The sequence below is a fragment of the Panthera uncia genome (genome assembly GCF_023721935.1).
Source record: "Panthera uncia isolate 11264 chromosome A3 unlocalized genomic scaffold, Puncia_PCG_1.0 HiC_scaffold_11, whole genome shotgun sequence".
NCBI lineage: Eukaryota > Metazoa > Chordata > Mammalia > Carnivora > Felidae > Panthera > Panthera uncia.
Genome location: NW_026057578.1, coordinates 15,173,453 through 15,199,503, shown reverse-complemented (window position 1 = coordinate 15,199,503; position 26,051 = coordinate 15,173,453). Strand labels below are relative to the sequence as shown.

Sequence of the window (26,051 nt, the reverse complement as noted above, 5' to 3'; positions counted from 1 at the left end):
CGCAAGACCAGAGAGCGAAGCGCTGGACCCTCGGGGGCGGGGGGGGGGGGGGCGGGGGGGGGGATGGAGGGGCGCAGTCTCGTTCAGACCCCGAGGGTTCGCGCCGAGCCCCCTCCTTCCCGCAGCGCGCATAAGGAGCCGTCTGTTCGCGGCTGAATAAACAAGGAAGGGGAAGCAGCGCCCGGCCCCCTGCCCCCCAGGCCGACCCCCCCGCACAAAGCGCCTTTCTCCGAGGAGACGCCGCCCGGGCGCCTCCGGAGCGCGCTCCGTCTGTCCTCCCCTCCCTCTGGCGGCAGAGCAAGACCCACAAACCGACCCCGTGGAAAAAAATTTTTTTTTTTTTTTTTTTTTAAGAAAAAGAAAACAAAAGGAAACCCAACAAAGAACTGAGCACAGCACAAAGCGACGGCGTGCGGAGCTAGCTCGCGCCTCCGTCCGCCGCAGTCCGGCTTCTGGTCCAGGCGAGGCCAGCTCGAGCGCAGCGCTGGGAGCCCGCCAGCGCCCCCTCCCCGCCAGCCCAAGCCCCCGGGGCCCCGGTGCTGCCCGGCCCCGGCGCCCCGACGGCACACGGGGGACCCAGTCCGCAGGGCCGCGTCCCTGCCCGGCTCCGAGCCACCGGCGGCCCTCACTTCTGGCTGGCCAACTGGTTCTCCAGATCCTCCAGGCGCGCCGCCAGCTGGGCCAGTGAGCAGTTAAGGAAGCCGATGGAGGGTTCGGGGGTCCCATCCCCTCCCCTCCAGCCCGGGCTCTCGGCCCCAAAGGATATGGTTCTGCGTTAGCTTCTCGAGCGCCCCCAGCGTGCGACCCTGGAACTCCACGAGGCTTTCGCATTCGCACGGGCTCCGAAGCTCTGTACCCGCGCCGATGCCCTCCTCTGCCAGCCGGGCACAGAGAGTCAGGGGAATGAGAATCTGCAGGAAGACGAGCCGGCCCTGGCGGCTCCGCTCGCCTGTGGCTGAGTATGTGGGCTTTGGATTCAAACAGGCCTGGGATGAATACCAGCTAGGTAGCTGTGAGATACTGGAAAACTCACCCAACCTTTCTAAGCCTGAGTTTCCTTGTCTGTAAAAAACGGATACAAGGAGAAAATCTATTCATTGGGTGGTGCTGAGGATTCTACGGTGTGTGTGCATGTGTGCGTGTGTGCGTGTGTGCGTACATCTTAGAACAGTGCTTTTCAAGCTTTAATGCTCATTGGAATCACCAGATCTTGTTAAAATACAGATTCTCATTTGGAATGGCAAAGGAGAGAGGAGACTCTACGCTTCTAAGACCGAGCGATGCCTATGCTGCTGGTGCACGGACCACACTTTGAGTAGCAAGAGTCCACACGGCAGCACTCTCCAAATGAAACTTCATGCAGCGATGGAAGTGTTCTGTTTGCACTCCGTCCAGTGCTGTAGCCACGAGCCACGTGCAGCTGTTTAACATTGGAAATGTGGCTAGTGTGATTGAAGAACTAAAAATTCTAACTTTTTAAAGTTATGTAAATTAAGTGGGCTCATGTGGCTAGTGACTATTTTATTAGAGAGGGAATATCTAGAACACTGCCCAGCTTAAGTATACACTTTATTTGTGTGTTTCAATGAGACTAGTAGTTCTTAAAGTGTGGTCCTTGGACCACCACCATCAGTTAGCACCTAGGAAGTTATTAGAAATGCAAATTATCAGGAGTCCCTGGGTGGCCAGTGTGCGTCCAACTCTTGATTTCGACTCAGGTCATGGTATCAGGGTTCATGTGTTCAAGCTCCGCTTCAGGCTCCATACTGAGGAGCTTGCTTGGGATTCTCTCTCTCCCTCTCTCTCTGCCCCTCTCCTGCTTGCTCTCTCTCTCTCTAAGTAAATAAATAAACGTTAAAAAAAAAAAAAAGAAATGCAAACTATCAGACTCCACCTCAGACCTACTAAATCAGAAACTCTGGGGTTCGAGCCCAACAATTTGTGTTTTAACAAACCCTCAAGGTGAATCTGTCACACATTGATGTTTAAAAACCACTGATCAAAAAATAAACAAACAAAACAAACAAACAAACAAAAACACTGATCCATGGGGCACCTGGGTGGCTCAGTCGGTTAAGCATCCGACTTCGGCTCAGGTCATGATCTCGCACTTCGTGAGTTCGAGCCCCGCGTCGGGCTCTGTGCTGACAGCTCAGAACCTGGAGCCTGTTTTGGATTCTGTCTCCCTCTCTTGTTGCCCCCCCCCCCCGTTTCTCTCCCTCTCTCTCTCTCTCTCAAAAATAAAATAAACATTAAAAAAAATTTTAAAACCCACTGATCCAAGTCTATCTCCACGCACATTTCAACATTTCTAAAATCAAAATACATGTCTTACGATTAAATTCGGCACCTGTTTTTTCTCAGAAGTATATAAAATGACTCTTACAATGGATGGTCTTAGATTCACTGAAATTTTGTAAACGTGCCCTTTTTAATATTACAGCACAGTGCCTGGTGCGTGGCCTTCACAAAAGAATTGCTTTTATGACTGAAGAGTGATTTCTTAGTCTTGTTGGACCCTTAGTGAATTGCTGTATGTCATGTCATCAATGGGACTGATAACAGTCCTGCAAAGACTCCTAACTTCACAGCTGGGGAAACCAAAGGCCAGAGAGGGAGAAAGATCTGCTCAAAGTTGTACAGCCAATTGGTGAAGAGCTTCAACCACAGAGCCCAGATTTCTCTTAGAATTTTAGAGCTGGAGGGGCACCTGGGTGGCTCAGTCAGTTAAGCAGCTGACTTTGGCTCAGGTCATGATCTCGCAGTCCGTAGGTTTGAGCCCCGCATCGGGCTCTGTGCTCACAACTCAGAGCCTGGAGCCTGCTTCGGATTCTGTGTCTCCCTCTTTCTGTGCTCCTCCTCCGCTTGCTCTCTCTCTCTCTCTCTCTCAAAAATAAATAAACATAAAAAAAAAAGAATTTTAGAGCTGGAAGCAAGCTTGGGCAGCCAGCACCTTCCCCTGTTACAGAAGAGAGAAGTTAAGGTAGGGGTGGAGGTTAAGTGACTTGCTCAAAGACACACTGCAGGGGACATACGAGTCAGGACAGGAGGGCCATGAAAGAGCATCTATTCCGGTGCCTCCACAATACCCTAGCTAATTATTAGATTAGCGTGGAGAGAGGGAGAGAGACAGGGAGAGAGGTAGGGGTGTGTGTGTATATACATACACACGCGTGTATACATATTCATGTATGTACATGTATGTATGCACACACCTATGTTTATGTACATATATTTTTAAACTCTTTCTCAAAACTGCAGACTCCGCAGGCCAGCCCAGCTCTACCGAACCTAGCTCTGGAGGGGCCCGGTAATGGGAAAGAAAAGCCACATCTCTGGGTTGGAATGCAAAGACTCCATGGTAAAAATTCCCCCCGAGAAGTTCCCTACACGACCTACAAAGTACAGGACACGGGGTCAACAGCCCTCTTCTCCTCCACAGATAGACTGGGTCCCTTATTCCTCAACTGCACACCAGATGAAGTAGATGAACTGAATTGGGAGGCTATAGTGTCCAAAAGCACACGTTTTTGTGTCCTTGGAACACTCTCGGTCCTGCCACTTTGCCAGATCTGTATAGTTGAATTCCAACAAGTTAAAGGGATTTATGACGTGACTCCGTGAACAAGGAGTTTGGCATGCCTTTGGGAAAGAAATTACTCTGAGCACCCGCTAATCTGAGGGGCAGGAGCCAGCCTAGTCTAGTGCTCTTTAACTTCCACGTCCTTCGGAATCACCCGAGGGTCTTGTTAAAGGACAAAATCGGATTCATCAGGCCTGGGCAGCTGTGGGCTGCTTGTTCTAACAAGCCACCAGGCGACAGCCCTGCCACTGGTCCGCGGACCACACTTTGAGTAACAAGACTCTGTCTAGTGGGTCCGTCGCCGGGTTATAACTCTATCCAGGACGGCGTTGCATAGGAAGGGGCAAGATCCGAGGCGGGGCACTGGCTGGAGGGGACGGGTCCCGGGTCAGATGTGCTCACCAGGGCAGATGCTGCCTCTGAGGTTCTCCAGCAGGTGCGTCATGGAGCCGAAGTCGGGGGAGTAGGACACGTGCAGCTCGGCAGGCTCGGAGGCGATCTGGCGCAGCTCCTCCTCCACTGCCTTGCCCACGCCCACGGCGTACATGACGATGCCTGTAGGGCAGGAGGACGCAGCGGGTGCCCCAGGCCTCAGGAAGGACCCCTTCCGCGTCCCACCCAACCCCAGCCCAGTGCGTCCCGCGCCAAGCCCACCTTCCTCCTTGGCACGCGCCGCCCACACCGAGATGTCATCCTGGGAGCGGCCGTCTGTGAACACCAGGCCCACGCGAGGCACGTTGAGGGCGCGGGGCCGTGCGCCCTGCGCCTCGGAGAAGCTGTGCTGCACCATGTGGCGCAGCGCCAGCCCTGTCATGGTACCGCGCTCCATGTACTCCACGGCCAGGACCGCCTGCTTGACCTCGGCCGCGGTGCCGTAGCGGCCCAGCGGGAACTCGGTGCGCACGCGGCTGGAGAACTGCACCAGCCCCACGCGCGTGCCCTCGGGGGACACGTCCAGGAAGTCCACGATCTGGTTCACAAAGCGCTTCACCAGCTCGAAGTTCTGCGGGCGCACGCTCTTGGAGCCATCAACGAGCAGAACCAGGTCCACGTGGCCTTCCCGGCACCCTAGGTAGTGAGAAGAACTTGGATTGAGGGCCAGACCCTTGGCTGGTGGCAGCCTTCTACCCCCCTGCCCCCCCCCCCCGGGTCATTCATTCGCAAACAGTTATTATATAACAGGTACCACGTGTGAAGTCCTTCCTGTGCCAGGCACTGTACTAGGTGATAATAGCAATAATAATAAAAGAATATAATTTTATAATAATAAATTTATCAATATATCGAAAGAATATATATTGTTAATATATAAGCTGTAAAAATAACAAATAAGAACAAAAACGTTATTATTTGACAGCTTACCTTGTGCCAAGTCCTGGGCTAAGTGCTTTATGTATTTTTTCTCAATCCTTCCAATAATCTTGGGTTATTATCCCCATTGATATAGCCTGAGGTTCTGAAGGGTAGTGATTTGCTCCAGACTCCATAGCTGGTAGTGGCTGAGCCAGATTTGAAGCCAGGTCTGTCTGACCCCAACACCCCTGCTCCTAAATCACTCTACATTGTTGCCTCCCCTGTTCTGAATCAGGGACTTTGCGAGGCCCTGAAGGGGGTTCAATAATAAAGGAACATAATCCTGATCCTAACGAAATCAGGATAGAACAGAGCCGGTCAGACATGCTATCTGCTGCAGCCGAGGGAAGAGGGGCAGATAGGGAGCCCCAGGTAGGAATAATTCATTCTTCCCAGCGTTGGTGAGGAAGGCTGCATGGAGGTGGTGACATCTGACTTGTTCTTCAGGGATGGGCAGGAGTTCTTCAAGGCGAGAAGGGACATGCTGGATGGTGGGAGCAGCACGTGCAGAGGCACGGAAGCTGGCAGCTCTCGACACCTTCCGGAATGGGCCGGCCAGCCTGGATGAAGTGTGCAGGCATGGTGGGAAACGCGCGTGGTGGGAAACCTTGTCTATGATGAGCTAAGCTGCTGGTTTCAAAATGTTGACCACACCCCACAGTAAAAAATAACAATAACAAATGACACACTTGGTATGCTTGCATGTAATTAAGTTTCGTGAAACCTCACTTACTCTTTCTATAGGCAGTAACTCTGTTTTCTCTTTTTAAAAAACAAAAAAAAAACCAAAAAGGCTAGTCGTAATCCACTAATTTGATTTCACTACCCACTAATGTGGCTGTACCCACCATGCAAAAAACTCAGGGGTAAGGCATCTGAACCCAGGGATAGGCACTAGTAAGCCCAGAAGACTCTCGAAAAGGGAGAAATGTGATCAAGTGTGTACTTTTGATATGAACCTTGGCAGCAGGGTAGAGGAAGAGGGGGAAAGACATGGAGGCAGGACATGGCACGCCCTCTGCATGCCCCCACCCCACTGTCACGGACACACACACACACACACACACACTCACAGCACACCCTTGGGCCACAGCGAGGGCAGAGCCAAGCACGCTCGGAATGAGGGCAGTGGGGCAGAGGCCGACAGAACACCCTCCCGCCCGGCACTCACGGTTGCAGCTCTTGCCATCTGCCTGCAGTTGCTGGCCCTCAGGGCACAGGCAGCGGTAAGAGAGGCCCTCACTCACACACTGGAACTCACATCCATGGTCTACACCATTGCAAAGGTCCCGGGCTTAAAGGAGAGACAGATCAGGATGAGTCAGGGTGGACTCCACCAGCCAAGATTCCTTGCCCCTCGACACAAACACAAGAGAGCCCTCCTCACCCTGACAGCTCCTCCCGTCAGGCAGCAGGTCGTGGCCCTCTCTGCAGTGGCACCGGGGCCCACGAAAGGTGCTAACACACTCGTGCTGGCAGCTGTGGTTCCCAAAGCTGCAGTGGTCAATGGCTGGTGGGAGGGAAGAGAGAGCAAGGTGTCACCTCTGATCGGAGCCATCAGGGACCTCAGTCCAGGAGGCGGGTGGTGGGGCTCACTCACCCCTGCAGCTTCTCTGGTCCTGCTGGAGTACAAAGCCAGCTCGACAGCGGCAGGAATAGGAGCCTGGGGAGCTGATGCAGTGGTGCTCACAGCCATGGGTCCCTTCAGCGCACAGGTCAATGGCTGAGGAAGAGGTGAGCTCAGCATCTGCCCTGGGCCTGCACTTCTCAGCCCTGACAGAACAATCATCTGAGGAGCTTTTTAAAAAAGACCTACGCCTGGGCCGCAACCCCCAAAGATCCTGACCTAATTAGCCCGGGGTGGTCCCCAGGCATCTGTGATTTCTATAAGCACAGGTCACCTTCCTAGTGGGCCAAGTGGCTCCCCCAACTCAAGGCCCAGCTGCAGCCCAGCGTGCCCACTACTAAGCCAGGCATAAGAACAAGAATCCACAAGTGTAGAAGGGCCCCTGCTCTCAAGATGGTCACTGACTCACAGAGGAGGACCAGGTTCTGCCACTTTACCTATCTGAGCCTCCATTTCCCCATCCACAAAATGGGAATATAATGGAAGAATGCAACTGCTATTTCTAACTTCCTTCTAAAGAGGGTGAACTATTGCCTGCTGAGTATCTTGATGGTTTAGATGTACAAAGACAGCCAGAGCTGAGCTGGGAAGTAGGGACTGGAGAGGTGTAGACTGCCCTGTACAAAACAGTGAGAACTTGGGGTTCCTAGAAAGGAGATGGGAGTGAAGAACAAGAGAGATGATGTGAGCACGAGTACCTGTGTGGGCTGAAGTTGCCCATGAAAAATCACCTGTAATGGGGTGACAGAGGACTTTGGGGATCAATGGTGTCTAATATTCAATTATAATCAGCAGGTGTTTCTTTTGTGTGTGTATGTTTGACTTTACTTAAATGTGATGCACACTCAGGGCGCCTGAGTGGCTCAGTCGGTTAAGCGTCCGACTTCAGCTCAGGTCATGATCTCACAGTTCGTGAGTTCGAGCCCCACATCGGGCTCTGTGCTGACAGCTTAGAGACTGGAGCCTGCTTCAAATTCTGTGTCTCTGTCTCTCTCTGTTCCTCCCCCACTCATGCTCTGTCTCTCTCTCTCCTTCAAAAACAAATAAAAACATTAAAAAAGAATTTTAAATGTGATGCACACTCTGTTCACCCCCATCTTTAGTAAAACAGATATACGCACCACTTACATATACACACACATGGCCTTGTGCACACAAGCGTGTAAACCAAGGAAGAGGCTGATTTACATACACGGAGGAACAGCATGTGCAGGTTGAGAAATTGGGCGAGGACCCATAAGTTGAATGAATTCGGCAGAAGCTCAGAGCAAGAGGTGACCGCAGAAGGTAAGCACTTGGGGAATCCCCAGAGGTCTTGGGGAAAGATTCAAATGGCTTCAAGCCAGCCTCTTCTAAGTTCTAGAAACAAGAAGACCCCAGCTGACATCTGCATTGTTGGAAACACATGACTTCTTTTCCCCAGTCATTATGAGGTTGGGAGATAACGTATGTGAACGTTGAAGTGCACCATCTAATACTAAATCGGCACTCGGTGAGTGGTAGCTGCCATCATGTTCAAAGGAGTGGACACACATACATGTGAAAAAGCAAACCCTAATTGTATAAGGAAGGCATACTGTGGCATACCTTTTCAGAAGACAAAAATGAAGAACCAGGCCTTGGAGGATTTGCAGGTGCAGAGAGAAGCAGCAAGGGCAGCCCAGAAAGAGCTGAGATGCAGAAGCAGGAATGCCCCCCACCATATATCGGGGGGCAGGGGTATGGAGACCCTAACTGAAGACCCCAAAAGTGAGTGTCTGCATAACAGAAACAGTAAGAAGATGTGCATGGGAGCATTCACAAACAAGTTTGGGAGGCGTATTGGAGCCAGGGAGGAGGCAAGCCTGAAATAAGGGAGAGAATGATGTAGAAAGCACACTTAACTGTGGGGTCAAGATTTCACCAAGGAATTGTGTGACCGCAGCAATAGCTTCCCTTTTTTAGACCCGTAAAGGTGCTGAACCTTTACTTCCAAAGGCCTTTCCAGACTCACTGGTCTGATGCTGGGGCAATAGGGAGCCACAGAAGATTCAGGAGCAGTGAGACTGCAAAGGCAGGGGCAGCTCTCACCCAAACAGCTCTTGTTATCTGCAGCTAGCTGGTAGCCAGGGTTGCAGGCACAGTGGAACGTGCCCGGGGCGCTGACACATTGGTGCTGGCAGCCGTGTCCCCCCTCAACACACAGGTCCTTTCCTGAGGACACACAAGTATAGAATCAGCGAGGGACAGATGGGAAGAACCCTCCAACAAGAAAAAAACTGGGTGGGGTCAGAGGCAGTCACCAAGTTCAAGTACGGCTTTAGATGGGACCAGCCTCAGGTGAGAGGGAGGATCTAGATGGGAGGGCTTGGGGAAAGAAAGTGCCTGAGTAGCCACTATGAATAATCTCAGAACAGGAGGTCACCACCGGGCTACATGTGTCAATGGGATGGGGCAGGACTGCAGAGGGGTAAGGTAGAGGAGGTGGAGAGGTGTTAAATCAAGGTGGGTGGAATAATTCAAGGTGCAGAATAGATGGGCAGCATTGTGGGAGGAACTAAACAGAGAGGCGGAGCCATGCCCATGTGGGCGGGGCATGACAGTTTCCGGGTGGGCGATTGCTCTCAGCTGTGACAGGCGGTGCTTCTTGTGTCGAGAGGGGATTTTGGAGTTTGACCTCAGACCAGTGGTAAACCACAACAGCTCATCGGGTGAGCAGGCATGCTAAATGTTGCTCCTTGTGGGCTAAGCCTAAGCAAAAGTGGGCAGACCTGGAATGTGAGAGCCTGCGGTAGCCCAGCGCCACTTAGCTATCTGGTGGGCGGGGCTGAAGCTAGAGTGGGCGGTGCCTCCCGGGACCAGCCGGTATTTACTGGATGAAAAATCATTCCAGAGCACCCCTAACTCACCACACAGCCGACCCTGGAACTGTAGGCCAAACTCCTGGATAAGATCGAAGGACTCAACGAGGAAGACGTGCTCGTCCAGCGGGGGAGACGCCATGGCGCGCAGGGAGCCCACGTCGGCGCGCTGCACCCCCACGGCGTAGATCTCGATGCCGCGGGCGCGCGCCTGAGCCGCCACCTCAGCCACGCGATCCTGGGGTCGCCCGTCGGTCACAATGACAGCGATGCGCGGCACGCGCGCCTCCGGCGGGCGCGCGCCCTCGGCCACGCTGAAAGCCACGTTCATGGCGTACTGGATCGCCAGCCCGGTCATGGTGCCCTGAGCTAGCGGCACCAGCGCGCGAATGGCGCGCTCCATATCCTCGCGGCGCGAGAAGGCGCCGAGCCGAAAGACGCTCTGCACTTGACTCGAGTACTGGATCACTCCGACGCGCGTAGCGTTGGGCCCCACGTCCAGGCCGCGGAGGAGGCCCACCAGGAACTGCCGCATGGTTTCGAACTCAAAGGGGCGCACGCTGCGCGAGCTGTCAATCACGAACACCAAATCCAGGGGCCCCGTTCGACACCTGGGACCTTCGAGGAGATCGGGAAGGACTTTCCTAGTTCTGCAAAACCTCATCTCGGAGGAGATCCCCAGGGAAACCCAAGGCGAAATGGTGCTTTTCCGGCGTAACAGCGCGTAGCGCAGAATTAACCTAGCAAATGCGAGCTAGATATCTCCACTCATCCAGCATTTGCTGAGGCCAGATTTCACCAATTCTCTATCCTACGGCTCTTAGAGCTATTCTGAGGAGGCATTCCCCATTCGAGAGTGGGCGAAGGGATGGCGCAAACTCAAACGACTACAGAGACCAGGCAGGCAACATGAATGAGTGAACTTGGGTTACGCTGACTGACACCCATATCCCTCCCCCGGCCAAATGTTGCCACGCGGACGCCATGTTAACAGATCCTTGGATTTTTCAAGGGAGGTCCCAAACCAGAATTGTTATGTGAAGTCTCCTGATTTTTCAGTTCACTTTTAAAAATTAAACGCCAAATGGGCACTTTTGCATGTTACCGCCAACTTTGTTACCTCTAAGCCACATCCTACAGATATGGAAACTGAGTCCCAGAGAGGCGAAGCTTTGAACTAGATAGAACCTAGCCCGTTATGATTTCAGAGCCTTTGTTTTTTCTCTCCCCAGCAGACCTAGCTGGCTGCAGACGGAGAACCAGCTTTTGTTCCCTTCCCTCTGCTGGTGAGGGCTGAGCCTTGCTCACCTGCGAACTGGAGCTGGCTTTCCCAGGAGGGCTGGAGAAGCAGCAGCAACATAGGCAGTGGCGAGCATAGAAGGCCCCTCATGGTGCTTGGGGGACAGAGAACGGAAGTGCCAGAGCCTGGAGGGTGCAAGGAAAATAGCAACGCGGTAATATTTACAGAGCTCGTACTCTGGGTGATGGGCACTTGGAGCGGGGGGAAGGATCATGGATTTACTTTACTAATGTCTCTACCTTTGTGTATGTTTGAAAATTTTCATAATAAAAAAATTGCAGTACAGTGCTGGGAAACACAGGGAATCCTACTTTGCAGAATTGCAGAGTATTTAGATAAACAGAAAGCAGATTTAAAAACCTATCATTTAAAAATAAAATGCCCCTCGAAAAGAAAACATCCACAAAAATAAATGAAAAAGAAAAAGGCCTTTCTAAACGCCAAGCACAGTGTTAAATGTTCTTCATGCATTGGGACATTTAATCTCGGCAATTCTATGAGACTAAAACTGTTACTCTTCCCATCGTACGGATGAGGAAACCGTCTCAGAAAAGAGAAGCGCTGGTGCCCAAAGTCACTCGGCAAGAAAGTGGCTCGCCAGGATACAGTCCTACGCCTAAGTGGTTCCAAAGACCAGCGACGCGTTCCGCGGCCTCTCCCGCCGGGAGAACCTCTGCAAGAACAAAGCCGTCATTCCCCACCCTGGCCCCCTCCCTCCCCACACAAGGCGCTTCTGTGTGGCTGTCCTTCCAACACACACGTACGCACGCGTGCACACACCCAGACATGCAGGGCCCAGCCTCTGGCCCCTGGGGAGAGCCGCACCCTTTCACCCGGTGGGGGGTAGGGACCCGCAGCGCGACCGCCAAAACGCGCTACGCAGGCTTGGAGCCTCCACTTCCCGCCTGCTCTCAGGAGACACCGCCAGGGGGCGTCTTCCCGAATCTGGCTGCGTTGGTTAGGTGGCCGTGGGAAGACCACATCTGCCTAGCAGGTGCCCCTGCCCAGAGCAAACAGTGGCCGAGAGCCCCGAGGCCTTGGAGATAAGCCCGGGTCAGGATATATCCGACACCAGGGCCAAGAAGCAGGGGAGCGCAGGGTTCCTGGGACAGCGGCATTGGATGCACCCGGAAGGCGGTGAGTGAGGCCCCAGCGCGCCCATGGACCCTGTACCGGCAGCAGGTGAGCGCTCACTCTTCCACCGCCCTTGACGACGCCCCTTGATAATCCCGAAGGGTTCCCGTTGTACAGATGGGGAAATTGAGGCCCAGGAAGGCTGCCCGCTGAGCTGCAAAGGAACCTGGGACTCCTGGTTCCCGTTCTCCCTTCTGGGCTGCCTGGCTGCCTAGCAACCTGGCGCCGAGGAGTCACTAAACCTCTTTTCCTTCCATTCACTCCCCCTACTCTATACCCTGCCCCCGACGCCCCATGCTGAAGCTGCGTTAGTCATTTTTCTGTTGCTTGTTTCCTGGCAGAGGGGGCCAGCTGCCCCAACCCAACCGCAGCCCCTCTGGCCCCCTCCCCCAATTCCGTGAATGGGCCTATTCTGAGTAAGGTCGGGTGCGTGCAGCTCACTCCAGGCGGCCTTCCCGGCCCGGATCCTCTCTGCCTTCGCTTTCCAGGCCTGCTAGAAGAACAAAAATCCCTCTGGCAGGGCCCGTCGTGGGAGGTTGACTAAGCCAGATGTGCCAGTTGCTAAGCCAGATGTGCCAGTTGCCGCTGCAAACGGGAGGGTGCAGAATGCCTTCTCTAGCTTGGGCCATAGCCAGGGCCACCTCTGCGGAGCATGGGGGGAGGGACGGAAGAAACAAGGGGCCCTTGCCACCTCCCGTTCTTTCCCACCTGCAGAAGCCTCTGGGCCCCCTAAGATCCCCCTTATCCTGCTCTTGGCCTGAGCCAACATCTCCCCTGGCACCCCCTTCCCCCTGCCCAGTAATCCTAGAAAGTCAAAACATCGACTGCCTCGAAGTGCATCACCTTCCCAACCCTCTTATTCTACAGAGGGAGAAACTAGGTCCAGAGACTAGTGTCTTGCCCTAAGTCACACAGCAACGTGGTGACAGGTCTGATACTAGAACCCCGAGCTCCTCTGAGGGGTTAATCCTCCCGTTAAAAGATTCGGAAATGCCTTAGGGTGGGGAGACTGGGCTCAAAAGGAAGGAGAGGTCTGCAAATAACTCCTCAAGAATTGGCTGATGAATAAACACCTGGGGACATTCCTGGCGGTTCCTCGAGGGAGGAGATTAGGAGGCAAGCAACCCCCCCCCCCTTTGGTGGCCTTGTTGGTGGAGGCTCAACTTGGAAAGGACCCCACAGAAGTGGAGAAGGGCACTGCAGGTCAGATGGGGGCACCGTAAGCGGTGCGGCGGCGGTTAGACACGGTCGTCTGGCCTGGCTTGACGCCTGCTCCCCCGCAGACCCCTCCGCGCCCCCAGGCCCTTTGACTCACCTGAGCCCGCCGGACAGCTCGGAGGCGCGGCCGCGGAGCGGAGCCGACGGGCGGAGCCTCCCGGGCAGCTGGACCAGGTAACGGCGCAGGCAGCGCGCCCGAGGTGGGGACTGCCAGGCGGCTGGAGCGAGCGGCGGGGGCGGCCGCATTTAACCCGGGGCAGGCGGTGGGGAGGGGGAGCGCGGGCTGCGACCCCTCCCACCGGCCGGGAGCGATCCCCTTTCCTCGCAGGGCTGGGGCGGGGCCAGCGCGGCGCCCCTGCCCCTGCCGCCCCGGGAGCCGCCGGCGCGAGCTGCGGGGCCGGAATTCGGCTCCCGGCGGGAGGCTGGGCGGCCCCGCTCTCCGCCGCCGGAATGCGTCGGATGCCTCCGAGGCCCTTCCCAGAGGAGAGCCCCAAGGGGCGGAGCGGGCCCTGGCTCGGCCGGGCTCCTGCCCTCCGCTGCCCCCTCCAGGAGTGAGAGGCCCGGGACTCTGGTCCTGCGCGACGGGCAAAAGGGTTCAGAAGGGTAGCCGCAGGGCTCCCGACTCTCCCCCAGGCCCCACCTGGCGGCCCCTCAAATCTCTGCCATCTCGGACTCCTTCGCCCCGTCTCTGCAATTCCTTAAGTCTTGGGCCCACCCACCACCCTCCCTCGTCAAAACTCCGAGGCCGACAAGCCACCAGGCCCCTAGGCTCTGACTGGCCCACTCCCTTGATTCTGGAGGCCCTGAAATCAAGGGAAGGAAAGCTAGGACAGTAACAGGCCCCTTCGCTTGGGAGAAAGGGGGTGAGGAGGGTTGCTTTGACCCTGGAAGACCGCAAATGTTCCTTTAGGATCCCGGGGACACCGTTTTGGGTGTTTACAGGCTTCTGGGGGCAGGCAAGAGAGCGCTCTGGTCCAGGGGTCCAGCAAAGCTCTTCGCCCCGGCATCCAGATTTCGCCGGGGTGGGTCCCCTCAAAGTGTAAGGAAATCATGCACCCTCACATACTCTGTCTCCGTCCCAAGACCGGCACAAGTGTGGCCTTTGTGCCGCTGGGGCCTCTCCCCAGTGCTTCAGGCTGTGATGGGCATGGAGCCAGACCTGCAGAGTGGCGCCTGGGTGGTCCCGGTGGGCTCCCTTCAGGCCTCATTGACTATGGGCAGCCTAAATATTTAACCCACAACTTAAACCCGGAATCCCCTCTCTTACCCAATGCTTTCCGTCCCTGACCCCCCATGCATTTCATTCAACCTCCTTGCTGGGCTCCAGGCCACCTCTCCCCTTAACGCTCATTCCTGCCCAGCTGCCAGCCTGCACCCACCCCTGGGTCACCCCCAGAGCATGTCGCGGTCCTGAGGGAAGGTGTGCGCCAGTGCCTACAGCAACAGTGTGAGCAGACGGTGTGGATCCTGCATGCCAAGGTGGCTCAAAAATCATATGGAAATGAGAAGCGGTAGGTGCCTCACTGGCCCCTCGGAGGTCCCTGCAGCCACCTTCTGCTCTATGCTTGCCTTGTCTTTTATTTATTGTATTTTTTATTTTTGTTTTATTTAAGGCAATCTTTTTTTTTTTTTTAAGTTTATTTTGAGAGAGAGAGAGAGAGCACGCACAAGCAAGTGGGGACAGGGCAGACAGAGAGAGGGAGAAAGAATTTCAAGCAGGTTCTGTGCTGACAGCCAGGGGCCTCCATCTCAGGAACCGTGAGATCATGACCTGAGCTGAGATCAAGAGTTGGACACTTAACCAACTGAGCCACCCAAGGCGCCCCCAGTTCAGTGTCTTTTAAATTTTTTTTTTATTTTTTAATGTTTATTTATGAGACAGAGAGACACAGAGCACTAGTGGGGGAGGGGCAAAGAGAGAGGGAGACACAGAATCTGAAACAGGCTCCAGGATCTGATCTGTCAGAACAAAACCCGATGCAGGGCTCGAACCCACGAACCATGATATCATGACTTGAGCCGAAGCCAGATGCCAAAGTCAGACGCTCAACTGACTGAGACACCCAGGCACCCCACCAGTTCAGTGTCTTTTAGAACCTGGGGAGGACACAGAGCTCGACTATTGGCCCATCAGGAGCCTTTTCCCTCTGCCCCACTGGCCTCCACTTTGGTGTATAACAGAACCTCCTTGTGAATCTACAGTATCCCCATTCACTCATCATCCACCCATTCATTCCTTCTTTCATTCAACAACTACTTACTGGGTGCTTATCAGGTGTCAGGCTCTCTGGACAGTGCCGGGCCCTGGACATACGACTCCGGAAGACAGATCCAGCCCCTGCTTTCATGGCATCTTCACTGTGGTGTGGAAAAGACAGACAACAAACTCCGCACAAATCAGTGAACAAGAAATTCCAGACTGTGATGACAGCTGTTAGAGCAGAATTATAGGACAGCAAACAGAGGTGGGGGCACTTTAGCTAGAAAGGTCAAGATGGCGGACAGGCCTTTTAAGGAGGTGACATCTGAATTGAGATTTGAATGTTAAAAGGGAGCCAGACAGGAGAAAATCTGGGGGAAGCGTGTTCCAATTAGAAAGAAAAGAAAATGCAGACACCTTGAGGTTGTACAGACTTGGCCTTTTCTGGTACAGAAGAAGTCAGAAGGGCTGGAATTAGAAAAGGAGGGGGGACTTTGTAGGAAATAAAGTTGGAGAGGTAAGCAGGGACCACATCAACCGCTAGAGGGTTTTAGGAAGACAACATGATTGACCCCTGCTTTTAAAGAAACGAAAAGGCAGTGTGCCCACTTTGCTCTAAGCATGTCATAAAGGGGAGGTGTGGAGGCAGAGAGAGCAGGGGAGAAGGCTGATGCTGTGGTCCAGGCACAAGTGATGGCAGTTGGGACTGAGGTGGAGGTGATGATAGGAAACCCATGGATTCTGGATGTGTTTTGAATGCAGAGGGGACAGGACTTTCTAATGGGTTGAGTGAAAGGAGTGATAAAAGCAAGTTCAGATGTATTAACATCTGGGGTCCACGGTCACGGAGAAGCCTGGGGAGGGCACTGGGAAAGGAGGAGGAGCAATCAAAGATTCTGCCCGATTTATGCTGCCTTTGAGACGTCTAGAGACCGCCGAGTGGAGAATGGATGTGCGAGTCCAGCGTTTGTATGTCTCCGCAGGTTCTTCTGCCCCCCGCCCTGTGTCTACCTCGCAGGTCCCGGCTGGAGGGTGAAGCCAGTGCAAGGCCAAGGTGAGGGTGGACTCCTGGACTGCCGGGCGCCTCCCTGCGGGGGGACAGCACAGTGCGGCCTGGGAGCCTGGCGGGGTCGCATGCGCGGTCTCGCCGCGCCCTCTGGCGGCGAGAACTCCGCTTGCCTGGCACCCGAGTCCTTCCCGAGCCGCCTCGCGTCCCTTTCCAGCCCACCAGCCAGGGGAAACCGGACCCACGGTCTGCGGTTACATGGGACTGGATGGCGCGTCCGGCAGCGCCGCCGAGACGCAGAAGTTGAACTTCGAAGAGCAGCCAGACTCCAGGGTGAGAGGGCGAGGGACGGGCTCTGATTCCTGTTTCCATCCTTGCCCCTTCCTTGGCGAGGAGGGCTCATCTACCCCCTGGCCACAACCCCCCCGCCCCCCGCAGAAGCCAAAAGATAGGTGAAGAGGCGGGGGGGGACCGGGGTTCTGCCTCGAGGGTGAGCCTGAGAGCTGGGATCGTGCTGCTTCCTGTCACGTCCGATGGGGCAGACGTCAGAAAACTGGTGGCGGAGGGCTGGGATGAGACGGCCCGGTGCCCGCGCACCCCGTAGGAATTCGGTTGCGCCAAGACCCTGTACATCTCGGACGCAGACAAGAGGAAGCACTTCCGGCTGGTGTTGCGGCTGGTGCACCGGGGGGGCCGGGAGCTAGGCACCTTCCACAGCCGCCTCATCAAGGTCATCTCGAAGCCCTCGCAGAAGAAGCAGTCGCTGAAGAACACCGACCGTGAGCCGGGCGGGGCGCGAGGGCTGGGCGGGGCGGTCAGGTGCCACCGGGTCCAGAGCTGCCGAACTGGGGAGGGAGGAGACCTAGATTGGAAGGGTCGGGCCAGAGTGGGAGAGGTGGAGTCTGAGCCGAGAGAGGGGCGGGGTCTGGCTCAGGTCTGGGAATGAGGAACTAGAGCAGCAAGAGCAGAGGGAAGGGGACAGACGCCAGACCCTGGGGAAAGGGACCGGGGGTGGGGTGGGGGGTGGGGAGTCCAGCGCAGACAAAAATGGCCAGCAGGTGCTGAACTAAACACAAAAGTGACAACAAAAGGGCAGTCAAAAATATCTATTCAGTGCTTGATGTATGCCTGGCTCTGTGCTAGACGCTGGATCCCTGTAAAATAAAGACAAGTGCCTGTTCTGGAGGAACCCACAGCCTAGCACGGGAGATAGACACGCATCGCTCATCAGAGAGACAGTTTGACATAAGGACTGCCCTGGGTGCCAAGTGACAAATCCCAAGGGGCACGGGGCCTGAAGAACAGTGACAACACTGTTGTCGCTACCCACGAAGTGAGGTGGGGGAAGGCGTAGGAGAAGGTGGACTTCCCTTGCTAACATTAACAAGAATCGTCCTATTCGATGTTCACTGCATCCCTCTGAAGCAGGTACTATCATTGTTCGAGTGATAGGAGGGCATGACTGAAATGAGGTCTGGAACATTCATCCACTCATTTAATGAAGTAGTTGGGCCTGTCACAATCCAGGTGACTTGCCTAAGATTGCCCGGCTAGGAAGAGACCCAGCCAGGATTTGAATTTGAGTCAGTGTCACTCCAAAGCCCATACTTACTTTCTGTCTGTTAAAAGCCCTGTAGAACGTCTCAGACCCAGGCAGTGCTCTGTCTGGCCCTTGGTATCAGGTAAGTGGTATAGTGTGGTGGTTAGGAGTTCAGATTCTGGAGCTAGGTGGTCTAGGTTTGAATCCTGGCTGCTACTGGCTAGCTGTGCTATCTGGAGCAAGTTTCTCTCTCTCTCTCTCTCTTTCAATGTTTGTTTTGTTTTGTTTTGTTTGAGAGGGAAAGAGCACGAGCAGGGGAGGGGAAGAGAGAGAGAGAGAGGAGGGCAGCCCTGATGCGGGGCTCAAACTCATGAACCATGAGATCGTGACTTCAGCCGAAGTCAGATGCTCAACCAACTGAGCCACCCAGACACCCCAAGTTGCTCTCTTAAACAGAGATAGTATCTACCCCAGAGCAGGGTTGGGAGAATCAAATGAGCTAATGCATATAGAGCATTTAAAACAGTATCTGACATACAACAAACATTAGCTTTCATTATTATCCAATGGATGGGAACTTAGGCTACGTATAAATTGAGCATTTACAATATGCCTAGCACTGGGAGGGGAGAGAAGATGACCTAGTGCTTTCTCCCCAAGTGGTCAAAGCTCCGTCAGAAAACAAAACCATGGTTCCAAGTGTGATAAGCTGGAAGAGATCGGTGTCAAACCCTAGAAATACCACACTGCTGTTTCACACCACATGGTATTTGCTTATGCAGCCCCCTGAGCAACTCCTACCTACTTCCTGCTCCCCAGCTGAGAGTGTAACCTCCTCCAGGAAGCCCTCTTTCACCCAGCCCTTACCACCTCATTTTGAAACTTTATATGTATGTCCCACCTCTCTGAGACTGTGAACTCCTCCAGAGTGAAACTGGGTCTAAGTCACCCTTTGGTGCCCAGTACCCAGCACAGTGCCTGCCCCAAAGGAGGCACTTAGTGAATACTTGATAATATTGTTTATCGAACTGAAGGGCATCCAGGCAGCAAAAAGGAACAGGCAAGGATACAAAAAAGCAGGACTCCAGCCGGTACTTGGTAAAGGGGCCGTGAACTAGGAATGCCCAGTGTGTCTAGGCCAGTGAGCATACGAGGGGACTGACCCAGGGGACAGAGGACCAGAAACTGCCTGGAAGTACAAGGAACCAAGGCAGGCTTGGACGCTGATTTCACCTCCCCTCACAGTGTGCATATCCTCGGGCTCAAAGGTCTCCCTCTTCAACCGCCTGCGCTCCCAGACGGTCTCCACACGCTACCTGTCCGTGGAGGACGGCGCCTTCGTGGCCAGCGCGCGCCAGTGGGCTGCCTTCACGCTCCACCTGGGTAACCACACCAGCCGGCCCGGGGCTGGGAGCTTCACATGCATCAGCTTATTTCATCTTCAGTACAACTCCTCGAGAAAAGTAAACTTTGCCCAAGGAACTGAGGCTTGCCAAAAGTCCCAGTGAGTCTGTGACTCGTCCAAGCCATTCTGACTCTAATGTCCAGCCCTCTCCGTTCCTCTCAAACCCCACCCTGGGAGCAGACACTTTCAAGGATGGCCACAGATGACCCCTCCAGAATGAGAACCTTCAGCCTTAGCTGTCTCCCTGCATGCCGACCCTCCCCGCAGGATCCAAGTGTGATGTGGGGTGGGGCCAGAGGCAGGGAAGGCAGGGTTCAGGGGAGAAACTTGGGACCCCTGAAAACCTTCCTTCCTTCCCCTCCCTCTTTTCACGCCAGCTGATGAACACTGTTCCCAGGGGGACTTCCCGCCTCGAGAGGGCTACGTCCGCTATGGCTCCCTAGTGCAACTCGTCTGCACTGTCACGGGCATCACACTACCTCCAATGGTATGAGAAGGGAGGGCATACCTGGGGGGTCCCCCCAGATCCATGCAGAAAGTCTGACCCACAAGGGCAGGGCTGGAAGGTGAAGGCCCAAGGCAAAAAGACACCCATTCTCACTCTGGATACTCAGTGCTTTGTGGGGCTGGATGGAGGTAAAGGGCGGGGGGTAGGGGGACCTGCCAGAGCCCATATGGCTACAGCATAGCAGAAAGCTAGCTGGGAGGGCAGCCTTTGTGCACCCAGGCACCTTGCCGCCATACTTCCTACCACCCCTTCTGTTGTAGATCATCCGCAAAGTGGCCAAACAGTACGCACTCCTCGACGTGGACGAGCCCATCTCCCAGCTGCACAAGTGTGCGTTCCAGTTCCCCGGTGAGCCTGCCGGAGAGGGTGGCACTTACTTATGCCTCGCCGCAGACAAGGTGGTGCAATTCCAGGTGAGAGGGAATGAGTAATGGCACCAAGCATCCTAGAAGGTCAGAACATAGAGAACCGGAGAATGTAAGATGGTCATCATCATAATGACTGCTGCTTACTGAGCGACACTACCTCCCATGGAATGTTAAAATCATAGACTATCAGGACAGAATCCAAGGATGTAGAAAAAATAGTAACAATATTAATTGAGCAATACTCCTTCCCAAGGAATGTTAGAGTCATAGAATGTTGGGAGATAAGATTTTAGAATGAAAATAAAAATAAGTAATAGAATTGAGTATTATTGTGCAAAGAGCATTAGAATCATAGAATGTGCAGGGGCACCTGGGGGGGCTCAGTTGGCTGAGCATCAGACTCTTGATTTCGGCTTGGGTCAAAATCTCAAGGGCTCATGAGATCGAGCCCTGTGTCAGGCTCTGTGCTAACAGCGTGGAGCCTACTTGGGATTCTCTCTCCCCCTCTCTCACTCTGCGCCCCACCCCCCCCCAAATAAATAAACATTTTTAAAAAAAGAATCATAAAATGTTAAGCCACAGAACTGTAGAATGTGGAAAATTATTATTAAGCAGTACAACTCCCAAAAGAATATGATCATGGAATGTTGAGATAAAATCATAATATATAGAAAATAACATTATTATTGAGCTATATTGCCTCCCCAAGCATTTCAAACCTGTAGAATAGAATTGCACAATGTTAAAAAATAGAATTTCAGAATCCTAAGAAAATAGACCCTTGGAAACCAGCTAGTTCAGGGAACTTAAGGGCCTTGTCCAAGCTCACAGGGCAGGGAAAGCTCAGAGCCTAGGACTGGACCCCAGGATGCAGGAGCCCAGGCATTATGCTGACCCATGCCACCCATGCTGGTGGCCACCATCCCCTTGGGTCTCCTCCCAGGCCTCCCCCTGCCCCAAAGAGGCGAACAGGGCGCTGCTCAATGACAGCTCTTGTTGGACCATCATCGGTACCGAGTCGGTGGAGTTCTCCTTCAGCACCAGCCTGGCGTGGACCCGGGAACCCGTCACCCCAGTGCCCCTCATCAACACCCTGGAGGTGAATCCGGGGCGCTGGCGGGTGCAGGGGGCGCGGGCGGGCGGGGATCTGGCTCAGGGTGTGGGGGGGGGGGGGATGGGGTGCTGGCGAGGGAGAGCAGCAGGCTCTCGGCCACCGCCCCCGCTCCCTCCCGCCCCCAGCTGAGTGGTGGGGGAGACGTGGCCACGCTCGAGCTCCACGGCGAGAACTTCCACGCGGGGCTCAAGGTGTGGTTCGGGGACGTGGAGGCCGAAACCATGTACAGGTATAGGGGGAGTCTCCCTTGGGCCGCGGGTAACGGGACGGGTGCGTGCCGTCGGCGGCACTGCAGCCCTAACCTCGGTGCCACCCCAGGAGCCCGCGGTCCCTGGTGTGTGTGGTGCCCGACATCGCCGCCTTCGGCAGCGATTGGCGCTGGCTGCGCACACCCATCACAGTGCCCGTGAGCCTGGTGCGCGCCGACGGCCTCTTCTACCCCAGCGCCTTCTCCTTCACCTACACCCCCGAGTACAGCGCGCGGCCCGGCCCCCCGGGCGCCCCCGAGCCCGCCGCCGACGCCGACGCGCTGCTCGAGAGCATCCACCACGAGTTCACGCGCAGCAACTTCCACCTCTTCATCCAGACTTAGGTGGATGGCCTAAGTCTGGCCGGGCCCACGCCTGGCCGGCCGGGGCCTCCCTGGGGCCCGGGCCCCGCCCCCTGCCCCTTTGCTGGGAAGTCAAGGCCAGAGCCTGGGCGGCGGGAGGCCCTCGCTGGAGAAACTGCCACTCACTCGTCCACCTGAGTGATGCTGTCCAGTCACCAGCGTGGCTCTCCCCGTGTTTGTCTGTCTCACTCTCTAAATCAAGCAGTCTCTCTCTCTCTCTCTCTCCCCCCCACAGTACCTTTGCACATCTCCCCATTTGTGTGTCCCCATGCCTCCAACTTTGTCTGTTTCTCCCTGTGTCTCAGTAGGATTTCACACACTCTTAAGAGCCAGGCCTGGGACATTTACCTTCTGTGCAGTTGTGTCTCCTCTTGAAGAGGACCCACACAGTTCCACACACCCAGGCCTGGAGCACCATGTCCTGCATGGACTGCTAGCTCTGACCCCGAATGCCAGCTTCCACCTAGATCCCCAGGTCGGGCCTAAAGTGCTGGCTCTCACCTGCAGCACCCGGCACCGCCCGGAGCACTGGGTTCCACTTGGAGCACCGGGTCACTCCTAGAGCACTGGGTCTCACCTGGAGCACTGGACTCACCTAGGACGCCAGATCCCACCCAGTGCAGGGGATCTTGCTGGAGCACCAGGTCCCATGTGAACACTGGGTTCCACTGGAAACACTGAGTCCCTCCTGGAGCATGAGAGGCCTGCCCTGGAGTACTGGGTTCCGCCCTGGAAGACAAGACCTGCCCCTCCTGGTGCTCCCAATGGCTGCGGCCAGGCGTAGGACCCTTGCCTGTGCTTGCTTTGTGCCCGGGACAGTGGTCAGGTCTTGCCATCTTCACTGTCCACCCAGGCACTTCTCTTGCAGGCCCAACAGATCCTGCAGGTCAGGGATTCCTCTGCCATCCCAAGGCAGAGTCTGATCTGAATGACCCACCTCCCCAAGGAGGGAGGCGCTCAGTGTAGTTCCCCCTACTCGCACACACAAGAAGGGACCATGAGTCCAATGGAGCAGAGAGCCTGCCATTTTGACCCTTTCTGGAGAAGGAATGAGGTTCAGAAGCAGCTAGCATTTTTGAACTCCTGTCCCTGTCCTGGGGCCCACCTGTTGGCTCTGGGGTTGAGTTCCCTACTAGCTATCCCCCCAGTCTAAGCAAAGATGCACCCCAGGCTCAGGGGCAAACGTAAGATACAAAACACAGGACAGTTCTAGGCAGAACTCCTGGGATCAGCTGGACAGTAACCCAGCTGAGAGAGGAGCTTCTCAGCATGGGAACCAGGAACCAAATGACAGTCTACCCTGATCAACCTGCCCACCCCCTGTCAAGTCTATGCTTTACAGGGAAGCAGAAGAACCAGGCAGGGTCCTGGCTCAGGCCGTTGGAGCCATGGATATAGATATATGTGGGTACCAGCTACCTGGTCCAGTCCCTGTGGTGCCCCATGGGGACAACTGCTCTAAAATGTGGGTTCAAGGCTCTCACTCCTCTGGGCCCTTCCTGGAATTCTGAGAAGGTCTCATTCCCCAGGAAGTTTCTCTCCCAGAGGGAGGGGGGGTGGGAAGCCCGTGAGGAAGAAGCTGACATTTCCCAAGGGGAGGAAGTGACCTTTGCTCTTTAAACTTCCCCAAATTATAGTGAAGATCTGTCATCTGCCGTCAGCAGGCTGAAACTCACTATGGTCAGGAAAGAGAAGCTTGTGTAAGGGCCCTTCATGGCCCCTGAGAGTGAATCCTGGCTGAGGAATGCAGGGGACAAGTTGAATGGGAAATGTCCCCTACGTGAGTGCCTGCTTCAGAAGAGTTTGCTCTCACTGCCCCGTGATACTATTGAAGCACGAAGCCACTTAGAATGAGTTTCACAGCAGGGTGTTGGGGCACAAGGGCCCATTCAGCCCTGTGCTCGAGGACTTCCTCTGCCACTTCACAAGGCGGGAGTCCTGGAAGCCAAGATCCTAGGTTGGCCTGAAAGCCCAGGCCCCTCCATGTAGCCCTGTCTTCTTTTGCACACCCCTCGGGGCACCATAGGACCCTCGGTCCCATGTATGCACCCACGTGGAAGTCTGTGACCTCAAAGCCTTGGCCTGTCTTCTAAGTTCCAGCTGCAGTACTGTGCTCAGAGGTCCTCTTAGCCCTGAACCTGAATCTGACATCCAGTCCCTTCCCACTCCACCCCCTTGCAGCAACCCACTGTGTCCTTTCCTCACGCCATCCAGCCACAGAGGCCTTCACCTTGCCTTCCGCACTAGAATAAACTTCCTTCTTTCCTCTCCCTCCACCTACTGCCCTGATCTCCAAATCCAGCTCAAATGTCACCTCTTTCAAGATTTCCCCAAGGCAGGACCAGCTACATACTTTAGGGGACCCAGTGCAAAACTAAAATGTATGGGAAAAAAAGAAGAAAATGAAAATGTATGGCCCCCTTGTGCAAAAACTATTTAGAATTTCAAGACCGTGACAACAGAGCATAAAATCAAGAAAGGCCCTTCTAAGCCTTGAGTGCACAATTCACGTTCCCTGGACCCACCCCCGTATTCCCCTAGAACTTCCCTGGGACCATGTCACCACCCACCCTGGATGAAAGGGCTTTATGTATATGTCAATTGTCCCCTCTAGACTGTGAGCTCATGGGGAAAGAGGCTCATGGGTGTGTGTCCTAGAGGGTGCATTACCAGACCTTGAACTTTGAGCGGGGCTCAATAAATACCAAATTGCCAAGCATTCATTGCCTTGGCAGTTTGTATATTTGCGAGTGTAAAGTGAGACCAGCAGGTGGCACTGTTTCCCTCCCAAGAATTAAGTTTTCGCGTATCCTTAGAGAACTGTGAGGGTATTAAAAGATAATCTTCACATTTTCACACTGTCAGGATGGGAACCCTAGGGTTGAGAATCATTGCTCTAAGCCCATATTCCCCACTCGTTTTACAGACGGGGAAACTCAGGCTGGGAGAGAAGGCCCATGAAGCTCCAAGAGCACGTTGATAGCAGAGCCTAATTTAAGTCCTATACTCCTAATGCTAAATCTGGGACTCTGAGGTTCTCACAGAGTGAGAATAAAGCCAAAATCTCTGTTCTAAAATCTCCTAGCTTACCAGCTCTCATGTTGCCTGAGTTTCCACCATGAACTATTAGTCTACATGCTTAAGCATTGACTTTTCGGTTTCTCGCTTTCATTTGTTTCTTTTAAGTGGGGCTTCCCCAAAGAGTCTCACATTAACCACAGTGTGGGTAAAATTCTCAGACACCTTCCTCCCTGGGTTAGGATGTAGACTGCTGAGTGCACAGACCCAGAAGACAGAGAGGGAGGGGGGAAGCAGCCTTATTTGATGGGAATAAAACCAATAAGATAATATCCACTAAGTTTTCCAAGAGTCATCCCTGACCATACTTACCAAAAAAAAGGCCCTCCAGGCAGGCTTGGCTCTCTTCCTGACCCCAAGGGACAAAGGCAGGCGGGGCAGTATTGGCATAATAATGCTTTCAGTGGGCAAAGTGGTCAACACCTGCCATAGCTGGCTGATCGCCCCAGAGGCAGGCAGAGTTCTAGGGGAAGGCAGAGCCTTGTGGCCAAGGTCTTTATGGTTTCATTACATGGGCTCTAAATGGGTTCGATTATAGAGTGCTGAGGTAGAGCCCACTCTACCAAGCTCATTCCCAAGCCTTCATCTGGTTCAAAACATCCTCCTCCCCAACGCTGGCTGGTGCCTGGAAGAGTGCATCCCTGCCTCATCCAGGCTAGGGGTGTCCTAGGCTTGGCTGATTTTGTCCTGATTGTGTGTGTGTGTGTGTGTGTGTGCGCACACTTCTTCTTCCCACACTAATTACTCATATGTATTTTCAGAAGAATCACCTTAAGATCCAGGAATGCAGCTCAAACAGTGGCTTTCCAGACAACAACCCATCTTGGAAACAAAGTTGTGTGTTTAAGCCAGGCACATTTGGCAAGTTCAAGTCACTTAACCTCTCTGTGCTTCAGTTCCTCCTTCTGTAAAAGGGGAAGTATTTGTTTCACGGGATGTCGTGAGGAATAAAATAACCAATATATGTAAAGCAACAGGGCCTGGCCCACTGTAACCACTTTCTGTGGGACAGTTGCTGTCATTGTCGTTACTCCAGAAATATTTTTACAGATGATCCAGACTCTGCACTCCCCTCCATTTGGCAGATGGAGAAATTGATTGTCCAGAGGGAGTAAGTGACCTGCCTGTATCGGTTGTCTATGTTGTGTAACAGACTACCACAAACAC

The 26,051-nt window shown here is 54.3% G+C and overlaps 2 protein-coding genes across 6 annotated transcripts; one reads left to right on the top strand and one right to left on the bottom strand.

The window, feature by feature from the left end:
- Nucleotides 1-595: 595 nt before the first annotated feature.
- On the bottom strand, nucleotides 596-13,227 carry MATN4 (matrilin 4). Of its 5 annotated transcripts, XM_049650705.1 has the most exons (11): nucleotides 13,153-13,227; nucleotides 10,712-10,828; nucleotides 9,452-10,021; nucleotides 8,634-8,756; nucleotides 6,537-6,659; nucleotides 6,324-6,446; nucleotides 6,108-6,230; nucleotides 4,238-4,651; nucleotides 3,986-4,138; nucleotides 767-874; nucleotides 626-684 (listed from the first exon to the last, which is right to left on the bottom strand). In XM_049650705.1, exons 2-11 carry the CDS (start codon nucleotides 10,791-10,793, stop codon nucleotides 626-628), a joined length of 1,878 nt encoding a protein of 625 aa, XP_049506662.1. In that variant the 5' UTR covers nucleotides 10,794-10,828; nucleotides 13,153-13,227. The 5 variants fall into 5 exon arrangements, with proteins under 5 accessions (XP_049506658.1, XP_049506662.1, XP_049506661.1 ...); XM_049650701.1 differs by having other exon boundaries at nucleotides 596-874; XM_049650704.1 differs by lacking the exons at nucleotides 626-684; nucleotides 767-874 and adding an exon at nucleotides 932-1,062.
- Nucleotides 10,021-25,854, top strand: RBPJL (recombination signal binding protein for immunoglobulin kappa J region like). Its single transcript, XM_049650708.1, has 13 exons — nucleotides 10,021-13,040; nucleotides 13,121-13,229; nucleotides 14,417-14,566; nucleotides 16,239-16,309; nucleotides 16,479-16,594; nucleotides 16,866-17,040; nucleotides 19,047-19,184; nucleotides 19,584-19,693; nucleotides 19,975-20,127; nucleotides 21,026-21,181; nucleotides 21,322-21,425; nucleotides 21,515-21,788; nucleotides 25,646-25,854. The coding sequence occupies exons 1-12, from the start codon at nucleotides 12,899-12,901 to the stop codon at nucleotides 21,786-21,788; spliced, it is 1,698 nt and encodes a 565-aa protein (XP_049506665.1). The 5' UTR covers nucleotides 10,021-12,898; the 3' UTR covers nucleotides 25,646-25,854.
- Nucleotides 25,855-26,051: the final 197 nt, after the last annotated feature.

Bases quoted from the DNA above. Each gene is read 5' to 3' on its own strand.
- RBPJL (XM_049650708.1), top strand. From the start codon at position 12,899: ATGAATAAACACCTGGGGACATTCCTGGCGGTTCCTCGAGGGAGGAGA. The intron at 20,128-21,025 runs GTGAGAGGGAAT...GTCTCCTCCCAG, and splicing joins ACAAGGTGGTGCAATTCCAG to GCCTCCCCCTGCCCCAAAGA. The intron at 21,426-21,514 runs GTATAGGGGGAG...GTGCCACCCCAG, and splicing joins GAGGCCGAAACCATGTACAG to GAGCCCGCGGTCCCTGGTGT.
- MATN4 (XM_049650701.1), bottom strand. From the start codon at position 10,793: ATGAGGGGCCTTCTATGCTCGCCACTGCCTATGTTGCTGCTGCTTCTC. The intron at 8,757-9,451 runs GTGAGTTAGGGG...GTGTGTCCTCAG, and splicing joins GTTCCAGGGTCGGCTGTGTG to GAAAGGACCTGTGTGTTGAG. The intron at 875-3,985 runs GTGAGCACATCT...CCCGGCTGGCAG, and splicing joins CAGAGGCAGCATCTGCCCTG to AGGAGGGCATCGGCGCGGGT.